The sequence below is a fragment of the Numida meleagris genome, chromosome 27 (genome assembly GCF_002078875.1).
Source record: "Numida meleagris isolate 19003 breed g44 Domestic line chromosome 27, NumMel1.0, whole genome shotgun sequence".
NCBI lineage: Eukaryota > Metazoa > Chordata > Aves > Galliformes > Numididae > Numida > Numida meleagris.
In genome coordinates, this window is record NC_034435.1 from 2,821,859 (window position 1) to 2,838,468 (window position 16,610).

Genomic DNA, 16,610 nt, shown 5'->3' on the forward strand with positions numbered 1-16,610 from the left:
CGGCGGGCCAATGGTAGCGCGGGGCGGGGCACTGCCGGGCCCCACTGCCCGCCCGCCCGGAGAGCAGCCGACGTGCGGGCACCGAGCGCAGCCTCGGCCCCGCTGCAGCCCGAGCCCCGGGCGGCCGCGGCTGCTATGTGGCTTCGCGGCGCACGGTCTCCACCGGGTAAGAGGGCGCGCACCGGGGCTGGTTACCGCGGACTGGGGCTCCCCTTCTCGCGACCGCTCGGTGGGCGGCACTGAGCTGCCCCGCGTTCGATTCCCGGCCGCTCGGACGCGCCTCTCCCGCCGCGCGTTACCGGTGGACCGCGGCGCCCTCCCCTCCCCCCTCTCCCCCGTGAACGGGTAACGGCCGCAGCGCCGCGCGGCGCCTGCTCGGGCCGGGACTTCCCCTCGGTGCGGCTCGAGTCCCCAGCTGCCCCCTCCCGCGGTCGGTTACCGGTCCCCGTTGGTGACGTTAGGGCCGGTAGGAGTCGTACTACTGCGGCCGCGGGAGCCCCCGCGGACCGCGGCCTCTCCCGGACGGTGCGGCGGTAGAGAACGGCCCCGGCCCAATTCTGTTCTCCCCGTTCCCGGCCCCGCTGCCCTCTCGCCGCGCCTCGTTCCCGGCCGCTGCCACGTGCCCCGGGCCGAGCTTCCCCCCCCCCCCCCCCCCCCCCCCCGTGTCCCCGTGGGCTCTTCGTGCCCGTCCCACGCGCGGCGGCACCGCTGGGCTCTGTTCCCCCCCCTCCGGACGCTCCCCGCGGTGACTGCGGGGCGGGCCCGGCAGTGTCCGGCCCCAGCCCCGTCCCCACGTGAGGGTGAGCACCTGTCCGTCTGTCCGTGGGGCTGCTGGCACGGAGCGGGGGCTGGACAAAGGGGCTCGGGGTCACCGTGCTCTGAGACTCCCGGCCCGGGGGGTCGGTACTCTCTGGGAACCCTCACGGTTACCCCATGAGCCCCATCCCTGTGTGCCCCGAATGCCACCAGTGGGGAATCTGAGGCCTAAGCAGCCGGTACCCCTACACCCTTGGGGCTGCATAGGCGTTCCCCAGCATGAGCCATCGCGGGGAAGTGGGTGCGATCTGGTTGCCAACCCTCGTGGGCTCGAGGCGATTTCCCCTTTCCCAAATGAACCCGCAGCAATGCAGCTGGATGAGGGGAGGGGGCTCCTGGCGTGCTGCTGGCTGTGCCCCCGCTCCATGCGCTGTTGGATGGTGCCAGGTCAGACGCCTCCGTGTTTCTGGAAGGAGATTAGCTGCGGGACGAGTGACAAGTGACCTTGCGGGTGGCTCTCCTGGGGAAGGGATGTTGTGCTCTGCAGCACGGTGTCCTGGAGGTCCTGTGGGACCCTTACAGGACCCTGTGCTTTGGGACCATGCTTCGGGCGCTGCTCATGGGTGCTGCTCACATGTGGCACCTGTGACTGTGGGGAGCAGCGTCTGCCCTGAGGTTGGGGGCCCTGCACCCTTGGGCTGTGGGCAATGTGTCCTCAGTGTCCCTGAGTGTCTTGCTCAGTCCCAGCAGCAAGGGACAGGCGGTGATCATCCCTGTGTGGCCCCAGCAGGGTCTGTTATCTGCGCTGCTGCTATCCGAGCTGCCTGGAGGCCCGGCCGGGCTATCGGGATGCAGGCCCCTTCCCCCTGCAGCAGCAGGGCCCAGCCTCCCTATCTCATTAGCTCGAGATTAATGAGGCTCCTGGGCTGTCTTTAACTCCTTCCTGCTCGCCGTCTCCTGACCCTCTTCTTCTCTTCTCCCTGTGCAGGTTTGCGCCCACGCCTGGCCGAGGCTCAGCTGCCCAAGGACTAGGGACGCTCTGCAGCCAAGGGGGGGCCGCGGGCTGGACGCAGCCCCTGGAAGTGCCTGGCAGTGAGGACGGAGCCATGCGCCTGGCGGCCGCCTGCTGAGCCCCCTGACCTCCTAACGACGGCCGAGCATCCCCGAGCCCACGTCCCCAGCAGGAGCCCTGCAGCAGAACCAAGTGTGGGGTGGGCCGGGGGGTTGCAACGTCCCCTCCTGACCCACCTCGTACCCCCCACGGCCTCGCAGAGCCCCCCAGTGCCTCTGCCGCCCTCCTGGGGGCCTGGCAGCCCCCTCACAGGGCTGCCTGCCCCACGACCCTCGCCTTGGCCTCCCGCCCTGCTGGAGCGCGGCACCCTGCCGGGCGCTGCCCCCCGCGCCCCCAGGGCATCGCCCCCCGCCCCTCCGGGGCCCTGCCGCCCGCCGGCAGAGCCATGAAGCTGCAGGCAGTGATGGAGAACCTGCAGCGGCAGCAGCGTGCCCGGCTGCAGCAGGCGCTGGAAGCGCGGCAGCAGGAGCAGCAGCAGCAGCGCTCCACGCCCCCCCCGGCACAGCCCCCGCCGGCCACAGGACAGACTCCTGCCCGGGGACGAGGCCCTGATCTGGCCCCAGCCCCTTTGGAGGAAGGAACGGAGCCTGAGAGCGCGCACATCCAGCGGGCACAGATGGCCGCCCTGGCTGCCATGAGGGCCGCAGCCGCAGGCCTCAGCCACTCGTCCAGCCCAGGGCTGTCGGAGGAGAGCCAGGAGGAGGAGGAGCGCGGTGAGGAGGAGGAAGAGGAGGAGGACGGCGGTGGCTACCAGCAGGAGATGGGCTCCGAGGAGGAGGAAGACCTGTGAGTACATGGTGGTGCTCGGGGGGGAGCAGTGGGGCCTGGGCCTGCAGGCGGGTGGGCAGCAGCACTGGGCCCTCCCCTGGAGGCCACACGTGGCACCTTGGCTGGGCCTGGAGCTGCTGCCCTGTGGACAGGCACTGGAATCAGCTGTTTTCACCCTTCCCAGACCCATGTGGAGCCGTCTGCCCCGTGGCACCGTTTTCCTGGCACTGGGTGGGCATGAGGCAAAATTCAGCTCTGTCCAAGAGCCACATGGGGCTGTGCTGGAGGATCCCAGCCTTGCTCTGAATGATGTGGGGCTGTCAGTGCTGCCTCTGCCCTGCCTGTGGCTCCCTGAGCAGGTCACAGGCTCCCGAAATGAGGGGCACCCTGCGGGAATGGCTGGAAGCCCGGTGGTCCTCATCTAGATGCTGTTGAGGGCCCAGGAAAGGTTCCTGGAAGTAGAGAGGGCTTGTAGAAACGTCTTCCCACCTCCTGCCCATGGATCTGGTGCTGCAGGAATGTTGTGCAGATGGGCCAGCTTAAGGGTGGTAATCACACATCTCCCCCCTTTCCCTGCTCTAGGAAGGGCAAATGGGACGAAGAAGACTTTGAAGAGGACCTGGGCGAGGAGGAGGAGGAGGAGGAGGAAGAAGAAGAGGAAGAGGAGGAGGAAGAGGAGGAAGAAGAGGAAGACTACGAGGAGGAGGAAGACATGGGCGAGGAGGGGCTGGGCTCAGCGGAGGCGGTGCGGACGGGCACAGGGTCCTTGCTGCTCCGCAAGCCGCCGGCACCGCAGCACTGCCGGGGTGAGGCACAGCGGCTGCCGGGTGCACAGGAGCGGCTCCCAGCTGGACTGGGCCCCCAGGGCCACGCGCAGCTCCCACAGCCCGCACCCGACCACGGCGACTGGACCTACGAGGAGCAGTTCAAGCAGGTAGGAGCCGAGGGGACGTGGGGCTGGAGGTGATGCCGGCGGCTCGCGCCTTGGGTCGAGCTGGGTTCGTTGCTGCTAAGAAACCGCCCGGTTCCCTCTGGGGTTTGAGTCCTTTGGCTCGTTGCGGGGAGCTGGGAGAATTGCTGGAAACGGAGGGGAAGAAACGTCACCCCAGATTTGCAAACGTGAAGTAGCTCTTGGGTTTGCTCTTCTCCATGTTCCTGGGGCTGTTTTGGTGAGCTCTCAGAAGCTGCAGCCCCCCAAGCTCCTGTCTCCCCTCCACGTGCCCGGCCATGGGCTGCACAAACCCGAGCTCGGGGCTAATAGAAGGAAACGCATGTAAAGCGGGGCTCCCCGGGGGCTGCCCCGGCCCTTTGATGTGTGTGTTTAAGTACATCTGAGTTTAGGGCTGGGGGAGGGGGTGAGAGCAAACAGCAGCAGATGGGACCCAGATGGAGAGCCCGGTGTTTTGGGAGGGGTGTGGTGGCCGCTGCCCCTTCCTCAGCTTGGGGAGAGGGGCCGGGGGCTGCTGCCGGGGCTCGGGCAGCACTGTGCCATCCCTCTGCCTCTGTGCTATGGGAGGAAAACGGCTGCCCGGGGCTGGAGGCTGTTGCACAACTCCCGGCCTCCCCAGCAGCATACAGCCGGGCTTGGGCTTGGAGAATTTCGCGGCGTGCTGTAGCAGGGAGGGGAACGCCCTGGGCCGCCCTCTCCTCTCATGCGAGTGGTGCTGCGGGGTCTGGGGGCTGCCCTGGTGGCTCTGGTTTGGGGGAGGGGGCGGCAGGGCAGGAGTTGTGCGGGTCCTGCAGTGCCTGTGTCCAACTCCCAGAGCCGCGGTGCTGGGAGCCTTTGGCGGAGCGGGGCCCCCTGGCACCTTTGGGCACAGCACGTGGCTGAGCTCCCCGTGCTGCTGCCATCCCCGTGCCCACCTTCCCCGGCACGGCAGGCACCGAGGGGAGCACCCAGCCCCTGCTGCCCCTTTCCCCCTGTGCTTCACAGCGGCCCCGGTGCCTTCGGTGGCTCCGCCGGCTCCTCCGTAACCCTAACGTCCGTCCGTGTGGGTTTGACGAACACACTGAACTTTTCCTGTGCTGTCTCGAGCGCGTACATATCCTCACCTCCTGGCGCTGCGTCGTCTTTCTTCTTGTGGTTTCTCTCTTTTGTACTTCCTGTAATGAGAGAGTGGGGGACGTAATCTTTTTATCTGTGAGAAGGCTTTTAGATACCGCGGCTGTGATCTTCCTGTTTGTCACCGTATGAGCGTATCCCAGCCCTGCACAATCAGCCCGGGAGCTCCCGGCCGTCGGTACCCAGCAGCACGACGTGGGGCTCAGTGCCCCGTCCCCCCTTCTCCCACCCCGGATGGGTACGAGGGCCGCGCTGTGGCACCGTGGGGGCAGCTTCCCGCTGATGGTGAAAGCACCCAGCGCTGGGGGGAAGGTGCGTGCTGCCTCGGTGCCGTGGGTGGAGGCAAGGAAGCAAAGCGCCCGCTCGGGGAGAGGCTTCCCCCGGCACGTCAGCTTGGATCCCGGCCTCTGGATTGCGGCCAGGGGCTGTGCGCGGCGCCCGCCCGGGAGCTCCTCCTGGCCGCCCTCCAACGCGTGCCTCCCAGCGCGCCCCGGCCCAGCTGACGGGCTGGGAAGGAGCAGCAGGAATGTAAACACAGCTCGGGCAGGATAAGCCCGGCTCCGTGGGGTGGGGGGCGCGGGGGCTGCTCCCGCTCTGCCCCGTGCCCTAACCCAGGAGTGGGGAATGACCCGACTGTGAGCAAAGCGCTGCAGCCCAGGGATTGAGTGGAGGGGGATTGTGGTGCTGGGGTTAATCCCCAGGTGCTGGGGGGTTCTTTTCTTCCCTGGGGGTTTGCTCATCTGTTGCTCGGGGCTGTGAGCGTTGCCTGTGGCCTTGCTACGGTGGGGACGTGCAGCTCGAGGAAGACGCTATTTCTGGGTTCCTCTTTTTTTTTTTTTTTTTATTTTGCAGCTGAGCTCCTTCAGGCCAGCTCTGCTCGGACACAACTCCAGCAGCCCCCACTCTCCCGCCCTCCATTTATGGCTGCGTTGCCCGGGGCCTCGGCGCTCCCCTCCGCCAGGGCACTTTATTGACTCATTTGGGGCAGATTCCTGCAAATCAGCCCTCTGGAAGCTGCAGTGTAATGGGCCGAAGGGGAAGCACAGGGTCGGGAAGCCAATGCGTGGCACCTCCCCATCCCCAGGGACAGCCACTGCGAGGCAGAGGTCAGCTCCCGTTGACCCGGGCGCTGCCCGTGCAGCAGCAGAACAAAGGAGCCTGTGGGGCTGGGGGCTGCCGGGGGCTCCTCAGTGGGGAGGGGGGTGTGGGCTGGGGGCTCAGCTTGTTGCCGATGCCAGGGTAGCACTGAAATCCTTGGCTCCTGCTGGGTGTAAGCTCATCGCTGCGCGGGCTGGGTCAGGGCCACGTCTTTTCCTGCAGAGGAAAATCCCCTTTGCTGGATGATGACACTGAGACCCGCAGCAACCAGTGCCCGGGTCAGGGCAGGGCTGGAGGCAATCCGAATGCTTCTGGGAACCCCCATGCCTGGGACCCGTGGGGTTCGTTGGGCCCTTTATCCAGTGCAGGGCTCACCTCAAGGAGAGCACAGAACAACCCCAACCCGCTGTGCGCATCCCTCCCCACTGATAGAGATCGACATGGCCCTCGCTCTCCATTTCACCTCCCTCCCTCTTCCTTCCTTCCTATAAAAGCCTGCAGTGGGGCTGACCCCCTGCGCCTGTGGGGCAGGAAGAGGTTTGTGTCGGTCACCTTTCATCTCTCCCCAAGTGGGATGCAGAGACCGGGGCTGGTGTCGGCCGGGCAATGCCACCACATCTGGGCTCCCAGCCTGGAGCTTCCAGCCAAACGTGGGCATTTGGGATGGGGTGTCCTGGACCCCTGGGGACTGTCCCAGTGCCCAGTGACGCCGCAGGTGCTGGCCGTGGCGATGCTGGGCTGTGCTTGGGCAAATCGCTGAGCACGGGTGGCTCAGTGCCTGCGAACAACCCGGCGGTGCCGCGGCAAAGTGCTGCGTAATGCTGCCCCGGGGAGCACGGAGCTGGCTGCAGGAAGAACCTCAGCAAAAGGGCCCCACAAAGCAGCACCGTGTCCCGGGAGAACCCATCTCCTGACCTTTCTGTTTCGAGTGAGGATTTGACTGCACCCCACTAATACCAGGAGCCTGAACCGGGGGTGCGCTCGCAGCCCACGCCATCGGAGTTTCCTGTCCCTGCCCCTTTTGGAGTTTCCTGTGCTGAATGTGAAAGCCAGCTGCTGGCTGTGCACCGTGGGCAGGCGCACGGCTCTGATTCAGCAGCGAGCCAGGTGCGTGCACCCCATCACCCCGTAGGGGACCCAGGGCTGCCCTGCCACGGTGGGTTTGCATGTGCCAGATTTCGGAGCTGGTGGTAGGGACGGGGCCGGGTGCTGGTGCTGAGGAGGAGCTGATTGTGTCCTGCACACTCACGGGGTCTCTTTGCCTCTCTGTCTCTGCCATCACAGCTGGTCTGTTGGTGAGAGCTCGGTGCTATGATGTAGGGCTCCGTGCGGCAGCCGGGTGCTGCAGGCAGGTGCTGGAACCCCGTAGTTCTGTTCCTGTTTGAAAGAAGCTTTAAAAAGCCCACGGAGGGGGGTGGAGGTTGGCTTGTGGTGAGCTGCTGGTGTTTTTAGGGGAGACGGGAGGTTTCTGAAGTGTTCCAAATTGGGATGCCTCAAACTCACTGGTAGCGCGAAAACCTCAGTCCTTATCTGCTGCTGAGCAGAGCCTGCCCGAGATACGGGGTTTCAAAGTGCAACGGTTAGGAAAAAAACAAACTGAAAGCAACTCGGTAACCCCGACACGGGGCTCGCGCTGTGTCCGGCCCTGTCCCACTCCCCAGCTCCGTGGGCAGGTCTGAACAGCGCGCTAGGAAAAACACACGGGGCTTTTTCTGGGAGCCGTGGCGTTTTTCATCCTCCTCTCGATGATGGCAGCGCGGCGGATGAGGGGCAATGGCAGGGAGCCCGTGCAACGGGGTGGTTGCGACACGAATTTCACAGCACTGCTGGGAACGGTGCCGGCTCCTCGGTGGGATTCGCCCTGCAGCCTCGTGCGTTGGCCGAGCCTCAGTTTGTCCCGTCGGTCCGTCCGTCCGTCCGCCCGCCCGCGCGGCGCTGGGGCCGCAGCCCCCGGGGGCAGGTGCCCTCAATGGTTTCATGCTGTTCACATGACTCAGGCAGCAATTAAAACTGAAAAGGGGGAAATGCAAGAGGGGCCGAGGAGGCAGAGGAAATGGTGATTTCTCGCTCAAAGGCGCCCTTTGAATGCAGGCGGTGCTGCTTGCACTCCTCGCAGCACACGGGGCTCCAGTGCCACTTTTGTTCCGGAGCGGCCCCCGCTGATGACTTTGGAGGGGGGGGGGGGGCTGGGGCAGTTGGCTGTGCAGCCCCCGGGATGCTCATGGCGATCCCCTCCCATGGCTGTTTGTGGTCGAGGCCTCCGGGTGCCGTGTCTTAAAGCTGTTCCTTACACCGCTTATTTTTTTGGGTAAAAGCCCGAACGGCCGTGTGTGGTGCTCACTGGGGCCGGCTCTGTGCCCCCCACCTTGCCCAGCCCCTGCCAGCGGTTGTGGGTGCTGGGGCTGTGGTGGGAGGGCACGAGGGGAGCAAAGAACACGCCGCTGTGGGTTTCCATCAGCTACACAGAGCAGCAAGCTGCTCCTGATGGGTGCTGGGGGCCTTCCCCATGAGTCAGCCCCGGGGCAGAGTTGAGAGCAGCACAACCCCTGCCTGGTGGGGGTCAGCATGGGGGGGTTGGGGGGGGGGGCCAGGGCAGATGCCCGCCCCCCTGGAGGGGATATGCCTCTCTTAACAACAATGGCAGAGTCCATTTACTTTCTTTTAAAATATCGATCGGAGCTTTATTGCGTTAGCGAGCCGAGCGGATGAGCCGCCCCCAGGGAGGCAGAGGGGCCTCTTCCTCGGGGGGTCCCCCCACCGTGCCCTCCCACGCATCCCCTGTGGCGGGGGGGTCGGGCAGATAGCGTGGGGCCCCAGCCCCAGGCACTCCTGCACCCGGAGGACAGCGATTGCAGCGCCTGGCGGGCAGATAACGGGGCTGGGGAGGAAATGGGGGGGAGGATTCATTCAGTGCAATGGGGGGGGCAGGGAGGGACCATTGGGAGGAAATGGGGGGGAGGTGGGGGGGCAGGAGAGGCACCGGGAATGCGTGGGGCAGGAGTTGAATTGCGTGCGGATGAGTTGCTTTCAAAGACGCTGGCGTTTGCTCCTTGTTAGGGTTTTGTTTGCTACAAAGCGCGAAGCTGCAAACCCACTGAGTGTTGAGCCTGGGGGGGCAGGAGCCCCCTGCCCCTCTCTGTCCCCGTTCTGCTCCTTACCACCCACTGAAGGGTGTTCCTGGCGAGGGATAGAGCGTGGTAATCAGCTCAGGGCGCTCCGGGAGCCTTCCCGCAGCCGTAATCCCCCGATCCCAGCCGGGGGTCAGGGACTTCTCCTCGGCTTAGCCACAAAGTGCCTCCTGGCAGCCCTGGCGCAGGTGTCTCGGCCGCTGGGTCACTGCCCTGGAGGTGCCACCTTCGACCGGGTCCCACAGCTCCCTGCAATGCACTGGGATGCCTGCAGTGCCGGTCCTGGCACGTGCCAGAGAGACCCGATGTTAAAACCAAAGGTGGGAGGAGAGGACAGAGCAGGGACAGCCTGGTGCTGATGGTCGCGCTTTGTGTCTGGGCTGCGGGGTGCCAAACTGCCACCTGCACCCCAGCATCGCCTGCTAACATCCCCCCTCCTTCAGAGCCCCGGGGCTGATTCACAGTGCTGCAGAGGAGGCAGCAGCCCCACGGCTCCGGCACAGCTGAACCAACAGGAATAAGGGCTTATTTAAAAGAGAGGGGGGGGGGAAAAAAAAAAAAAAAATTGTTGCAGAGAATAGAGCGCAAGCCCTTTGTCAGCAAAGCAAACAGCCGCGCCGGGAGCGGAGCAGTTGGGCAAGGGCGCAGTGTTGCTCCATCACCCTATTTCTGGCTGAAACCGCAGGAGAAACGCCAGGCTGCTGGGGGCGGCCGGACGTGCTGCAATCGTGGGGTGGGGGCCCTTGGGTGGGGGGCAGCCGCTCCCCGTGTGCTCAGCCCTGATAAGGCACCTGCCCGTGCGGCCGCCGTGCCGGGAGCCGTGGGCGCAGCCCCTGACCCACTCCGTGACCCTCAGCATAAGTCCCTTAATCTCTCCACGCCTGGGTCTCTTGTCCGTAAAGTGGAGCTGATGATAATCCTGCCTTTGTCGTGACTGCTCCTGGGCAGGGACTCTGCTCCTTGGGGTGGGGGTGCCCTGCTGGTGCCCGTGTTCCGCAGATGCTATGGGGAGGGGGACGGGAGCTGAGGAAGGGCTCCCCATGCAGGAACCAGCCAAGGTTTGGCAAGGGGCTTGGCCTCCTGCCTCAGTTCCCATCCGAGCATCCCACCCGTCAGCGGTGCAGCGTTGGCCACGGAAGCGTTTCGGCAGGTGTGGGCACTGTGCAGGGAAGCGGTGAGGCTTTGGGGTGCGCCTCAGCAGATCGGCAGCGATGGTTTGTGGGGCTGGCACCCACAGCTGGCTGCTGTCAGGGCCATCCGCAGCCGCTGGGCCTCCCCCGCTGGGCTGGGGGTGGGGGGGGCACAGCCGGACCGGGAGCGGACTCCCCCCATGGGGCAGCCCTCGGTGCAGCGCCCGCCAGGTCGGAGGCGCGAGGCCTCGCATTTCAGGAACAGATTTGCAATTACACAAATCCCCAGCCCTACCGGGGCTGAGAGTGGAAACCCTGGGTGACTCATCTGCTTTGGCTTACAATGATCTCCTTTCTAAGACGATCATTTACATATGGTGGAATTTAAACCCCGGCTCGCCTACAATGGCTAATTCAGCCGCGCTCCTGCCCCTTCTCGCCTCTGCCCATGAAGGTGCTGGAGCTGCATGCCCTGCCCGTGCACCATGCCCATGCACCATGCCCATTCACCATGCCCATGCACCATGTCCACACACCCAGCCCACACTCCCTTGCCCAGGCGTGCACGCAGGCATCCAGCAGTGCCCCCCGTATGCTCCCAGCTCTGGGGTGGGTTCCCCTGCAGAGCCATGCACGCCTGGTGCCGGGGTGTTGCTGCCTTGGACGCGCTTTCTCAATACTTACTGACTGCGCTGAATTAATATTTGCACAGGGTCAGGTGTGATAGAGAGCATGTGTCAAGGGCATGCACAAACACATACGTGGCGAAGGGCTGCGGGAGCCGCTGGTGGGAGCTGACTTCCAAATGACCTTTCCTGGGCGGCAGCTTTTGGCTGCAAAGAGAGGAACTGCCCCAAAGCAGCGTGCTGCCAGGGCTGCCCCCCGCCGTGGGATGGCCGTGGCAGCAGGGTTGCTCCAGCATGGGGAGGTGAGGGGCTTTGCGGTGAGCGCTCGGCAGCCCGCGCTGCGCTGTGCCGTTTGCATTCCTGCTGTGAACCCTCTGCACTTTTATTGGAGCCGGAGCCCCGCGAGCTGCCACCAGCGCTCAGTCCAAAATAGTCGCTCAAAATGCAATTGCAGCAGAATTCACTTCCTCTTTTGCAAAAAAAAAAAAAGGGGAAAACAAGCAACCACCCAACTGCCCTCGGGGCTGGAGCCGGGTCTGGACCCTGCTGGGGTGAAACCGCAGTGGCACCGAGTGGCACCGAGCCCTGGGTCGGCGATCCCTGCGTGGCACAGCGCGGTGCTCCAGGCGTGGGGGGTGGCTCAGATCCTTGGGGAGGGCCACGCAGCGCAGGCAGGGACCTGGGCGGGCTGTTCCTTCTGCTCTCTCTCCCCTCCCTGCTGCTTAAGCCAACAGAACCGGCTGAGCCGTTCCCATCTCGGGCGGGTGCTGGGCGCCTTTCCACCGCCGCCTGCCCTGGTGACTTCGTGGTGCTTGGCATAGAGGGGGGGCAGGATCAGCCCCGCTACATGTGGGGCGGGTGGCTGACACGGGGCGGACAATGGGGGGTCAGGGAGGTTAAACGGCGACTAATTCGCTCTTTCAGTGTCTCCCTCTGCGTCGTGGTGACACCCGCATTGTCGGCGCTGACACCGGCCCGCGTCCTCCAGCTGGCGGTGATGGGACGTGTCCCCGTGCAGTGCCCCATGGCAGGGACAGCAGTGCAGGAGCAGCACAGGAGGGGGCTGGGACCCCCACCCCGGCAAGACGCCAGGCTGGGAAGGGCATGAGATGCTGGGCATCTGGGTTGGGGGCAGTGTGATGGGCTCCTGTGAGTCCCTGTCCCCTGCCCCGTGTCCCAGGGGGATGGCTTTGGTGTGCCACTGCAGGAAGGCTTCAGCACGTGGCTGTATCTGAGCTTGGGGCAGATGCCTCGAGGCACTGTAGGGGGAATGTGGCCCCTGCAGCGCTCGAGGATTTCACTGCTGGTACTGTCAGGAGGGGTTTGCAGCCCTTCTGAGGAATGAGGAACGGGATTACCCACGTGGTGTGGGAGTGATGACACAGCCAAGGGTGCCCCCAGGATGTGCCACCCTCTGGGACCCACAGCCCCCGGCCCAAGAAGGGACCAGCAGGAGAGGCACCTGCGGCGCGGCCCCGTCCCCCCGCTCTGGGAGCTGGCTGATCTGTGAAGGGGACAATGCTGGGAACCAGAGGGAACAATAGAGCCAACGGGAAACGCAGCACCGACGACCCTGTAAACCTCTCCCGGCAAACGTACCCAGGCTCCCCCTCCGGAAAGGGGCCCTCTCTGGACTGCCCCGGGGATGGGGAGTGCCCTTGCCCCCCCCCCCCACGCCCCAAGCACTGAGCTCAGGCAGCAGGAATCCGGCCGGGCCGGTCAGCAGACTCCTGCAGCATGGCTGCCCACAGTGCAGCCGACGAGGCTGCCCCAGCCCTGTGCACAGACCCCCACCCGTTGGACCCCGCTTTTGGGGAGAGGGTTCATCCCAGGCACAACGCATCCCAAGGGGCTGCCGGGGGGTCAGGAGCGCTTGCATAGGGCAGGGACGGGGACATCCCCGTGGTGGGAGGTGACCCCATCCCTAAGCCGAGCGCTTTATCTGCCTGCAGGATCGAGGATGTTCACCCTTCCTGCTGCTCGAGGGATGGGTGGAAAGGGAGCTGGCTGCATGCATCACGCGGTCAGCCGATACGAACCCGATACCCCGGCACAGCTGCTGGGCGGGCAGCAGCCCCTTCCGCAGTCCCCCCCAGCAGCTGAACACCCGCGGGGTGGGGAGGGTCACGCTGCTGTCCCCTCGGGTATGCCTCTGGACCCCGAGATGTGCAAAACGCACTGCAGGCACCGGGTGCCCCAAAGCAGAGGCACCGCTTTACGGGAAACCGTGTTGGAGCAGCGTCATCCGAAACATTTTATTTCAGGGCTCGTCACCAAAGCTTCACTCTAGTTTTTACAAATTACTTTCTTTTTCTAAAGAATTCCACATCCCCCCCCCCCTCCTCACACCACCTCTGTGCCCTGAAACCAGGCACCGATGTGAGCAGCGCAGGGCCGGCACTTTGCAGTGGGACAGGGGCAGCACCGGTGCACACTGGGGGTCACCAAGGGGTGGGCAGGGGTCCTCCCATGCAGCCCAGTGAGGGGCTGCAGGGAAAGCCCTGTCCACATGTTTACTCTCCATGTAACACCTCCTGGCAGCTGGGCTGCCCTGTTCTTCGCCCCTCTGCTGTCAGCAGCAAAGATGCTGCAGCCCTAGGGGGAAGGAGAGGGGCAGAGCAAAGCCCCTGGGTCACTCCAGCCACGCTGAAACGCATCACAGCGTGCTCAGTTCTGCTGCTGCTGCACGGAGCGGGCTGGTGGCCGCTGGGTTTCCCTCTGCTCCCAGAAAGCTCCTGCATCGTGCTTTATTTGTGTGGTTTTTGTTGTTGTTGTTTTTTTTTCCCTAAACACAGCAGTGCCAACTGTTCTATTCCCCGTAGCGGTCGCCTTGTGCCTGGTGGGCTGGTTGGCCCATTGCTGGTGGGAATTTCAGGGCACCTGGGGGGTGATTCCCCCACCAGCGTGCAGCTTGCACGTCACAATGGGCTGGGAAGAGAAAGGAGGAAAGCAGTGAGCGTGGAACCTTCCTGGTGGTGGGAAAAGAAAGCCGTGGAAATGATTCCCTGGGGCTTGGAAACGCAGAACCGCAGCGCCGTGGCGTTCACGGTTCGGGTCCCGGCGCTGCGGCAGAGTGAGCCCGGTGAGATCGGCTCAGGTCCCGCAGGGGCCACGCTGCAGGAGCCTCATTACCAGCAGCCTCGTTAACAGCCGCCTCCCGGCTTTAATTGCCATGGGTGCTCTCAGGGAGGCCTCCCAGTGCGTTTGTTATCTTGGCAGAGCCCAGCGCTTCCCGTGCCGCCGCCGCCGCCGCTCTCCGGCATTCCTGGCATTGCCGAGAGGCCGCTTTTCCGCCAGCCCTTTGAAAGCCAGCGGGTCGGGATTTTCATGTAATCTGGTTTGAAGGGTTGATCTGGCCATCCACACCGCGCCGGGCGATCCTGCGGGCTGCAGCTCAGCGCTCCTCCTGCCCAGGAAACAGCCACATGGCACCACGACGCGACCGGAGCGCGGTGACGGTGACACCGAGCCCCGCTCGTGGGCTGGAAGTGCACAGGGTCAGGTGTGGGCACCCTCATCCCCCCGTGCCCGGGTGTCCCGGGGGTGGCTCCGCTCTAAGAGGATATCGTGAGGGGCAGCTGTGTGACGGATTAAGCCATTTCCACCTCCCTAATTACGAAATGTAAATCTATCGACTCAGCGTGGCCGGGCTGCGTTTCCTGTTGTGACCGCGCTGCCCGGCTCGCACCGCGCCGGGCTGGCACACGTCGCAGCGCGGCACCTGCTGCTCTCGGTCCGGCCAGCACACGGTTTCACACGCTGCCGAAATGAGAACGAGTTTCAGTTCCCCTGGTTTTATTTTAGCTCCGATCGCTGTGTGCCGAGAGGTGGGGATGGGTACGTGTGGTCGGAGATGTCCGGGGCAAAACGAGATGCCGTCAATGCAAGGAAATCCTGCGTGGGGCCAAGGAAGGCAGGGACAGGCAGACTCGATGATCTTGGAGCTCTTTTCCAATGATGGAAATCATTGATGGAATGATGGAAATCATTCATGTAGAATCACAACTGTGATTCTACAGTTCCATGTCCCTGCCTGTGCACCGTGGTGCAGGGGAGCCTCCCCGGCCCCCCCCAGCGCTGTGCTGGGAGCACTGGGACTCAGGGCAGCGCGGCCAGGGCTGCGCACAGACGGTGCCGAGCATCCTGCGTGGCTTCACCCAGCGTTTGGGTGAGCCCAGGCCGGCAGCACCCGCCCCAGCTCAGGACTTTGGCACGGGATCGCCAGCGCTCAGCCCCGTCAGCACTTTCCCCGCCGGGAGCCCGCGGATCAAAGGTGCATGTAACGATCGGCGCACGCGGCTGGGCAGCCCGCCCCGCGCCGCTAATCCCCTGCAGCTGAGCAGATGCACGTTTTCCTCAGCTGACGGTTAATTTTCTTTCATCCTCTTAAATGCGTATGTCCAACGTTTCCTTTGGGATTGAACCCCAGCCCGGGGGCACCTGGCCAGGGTGATGCCCGGGGTGTGGGGGGCTCCCACGTGGACCCCAGCCACCACTGCGTTGCTGGGGCTCCGGGGCTGTTCGTGGCAGCGCTCATCTCTTCCCAAACCCAGACGTGGATTTGGTGCATCCCAACGCAGCCCAGCTGCCTGAGGAGAGACCCCAGGAAACTTTATTTAAGAGCTGCCCTTATAAAAATTGAATGAGCCCATGCTTTAATAAATGGCTAATCAATGCTTAGAGCGCTGCAGGTTAATAGGCTGCATGTGACCCCCGTGCCGGGCGCTGCTCTGGGATGGCCGTGCCATGTGCTGGGTTCAGTGCTGGGTGCTGCACCATGGGCACCGAGTGCCTGATGTGGCCCCTTCCCAGCACTTTTGTTCCTTTGCATTTCCTTTTTTCCTCCCCCGCTCCAGCAGAGCCGAGCACCAGGGCGATGTTTTCCCAGCCTCCCCCTCTCCCTCCCTGGATTTGTGTTTAATCAGCTGGCTCTGCTGAGAAAGCCTCGGCCGCCTCCGTCCCACCTCCTCCGTTCCTTTGTCTGAGATGCAGAGGGCAAGCGCTGGCAGCAGGGCTCCAGGCTCTGCAGCCCCACAAGTTTTGGGTCCCCACAGGTTGGGGGTCCCCGCGGTGCTGGGGCACAGACGTGGTGGGGAAGCAGCTGCTGGCAGCACCCAGAGCCCCTGCACCACTCCCAAACCTCACACAGCTTCAGCCTCCCGTCATTTCCACGGCAAAGGAGAAACGAGGGGCGATCCCATGCCCTGAGCTCAGCGCAGCGTGCCTGTTCCCAGCACCCAGCACCCTCAGGTCCAGCCCCGGGCCCAGCTCTTGTCCTCTTGTCCCTGCTAGCGGGGTGCCGGGGGCACCGGCTCACCCCGTGCGTGGATCCACGGGCTCGAGGCGCTGAGCAGCAGCACCGGGGGAAGCCCTTCCTCCTCCCTCCCTCTGCGTGCGGCTTTCTGAGCGCTCGAGGAAACGGGGCAGGCTGGCTTGGCGCAGGCCCAGCATCCTTCAGCTGATCGGGAGCAGCCTCTGCCCAACGCCACGCCGGCCGCATCCTGCGCACCGCCGGGTGCTGCCTGGGGGCTCCTGGGGGCTGCGAAGGGGTCAGCGGTAACGACGGCTCCTGACCCCTCCCCGGCTGTTTGCTCAGGGGCCGGCCGAGCTTTTGCAAGGTTTCCAGGGGAACTGCAGGTTTATGGCTTTCCTGTAGCGCCCTTCCCTGTTATCGGCTCAGCCCCATTGATCCCTTTGATCGGCGCCGGCGGAGGAGGAATCCAGCCCCACGGGGACCCTCCCGGGGTGGGGACGTGGGGGGGGGGTCATCCTCCTCCCAGCTCGGTGCCGCCAGGTCCTGGCATGCCAGCGGGATGGCGGCCGTATCGGTTACCCGGTTAGCGCGGCATTCTGCGGCACGCGGCCTCACGGTGCGTGCCTGCAGCGTGACACACTCGTATTTATAGCCCCCTTCCCCGCAGCCCGCAGTTGTTCAAAATTGTCCTTGAGAAAAGCAGGCGAGGGGGGAGA

The 16,610-nt window shown here is 64.5% G+C and overlaps 1 protein-coding gene across 1 annotated transcript in view; it reads left to right on the forward strand.

Moving 5' to 3' along the window:
• The window catches only part of ARID3A (AT-rich interaction domain 3A), a gene marked incomplete at its 3' end in the record, with an annotated part of 21,275 nt that continues 4,675 nt past the window's right edge, over window positions 11-16,610 (forward strand). The window contains exons 1-3 of the mRNA XM_021379013.1: window positions 11-166; window positions 1,745-2,614; window positions 3,179-3,530. Of these exons, the coding sequence (XP_021234688.1) occupies window positions 2,214-2,614; window positions 3,179-3,530 (753 nt within the window). The remainder of the gene's footprint in view (window positions 167-1,744; window positions 2,615-3,178; window positions 3,531-16,610) is intronic.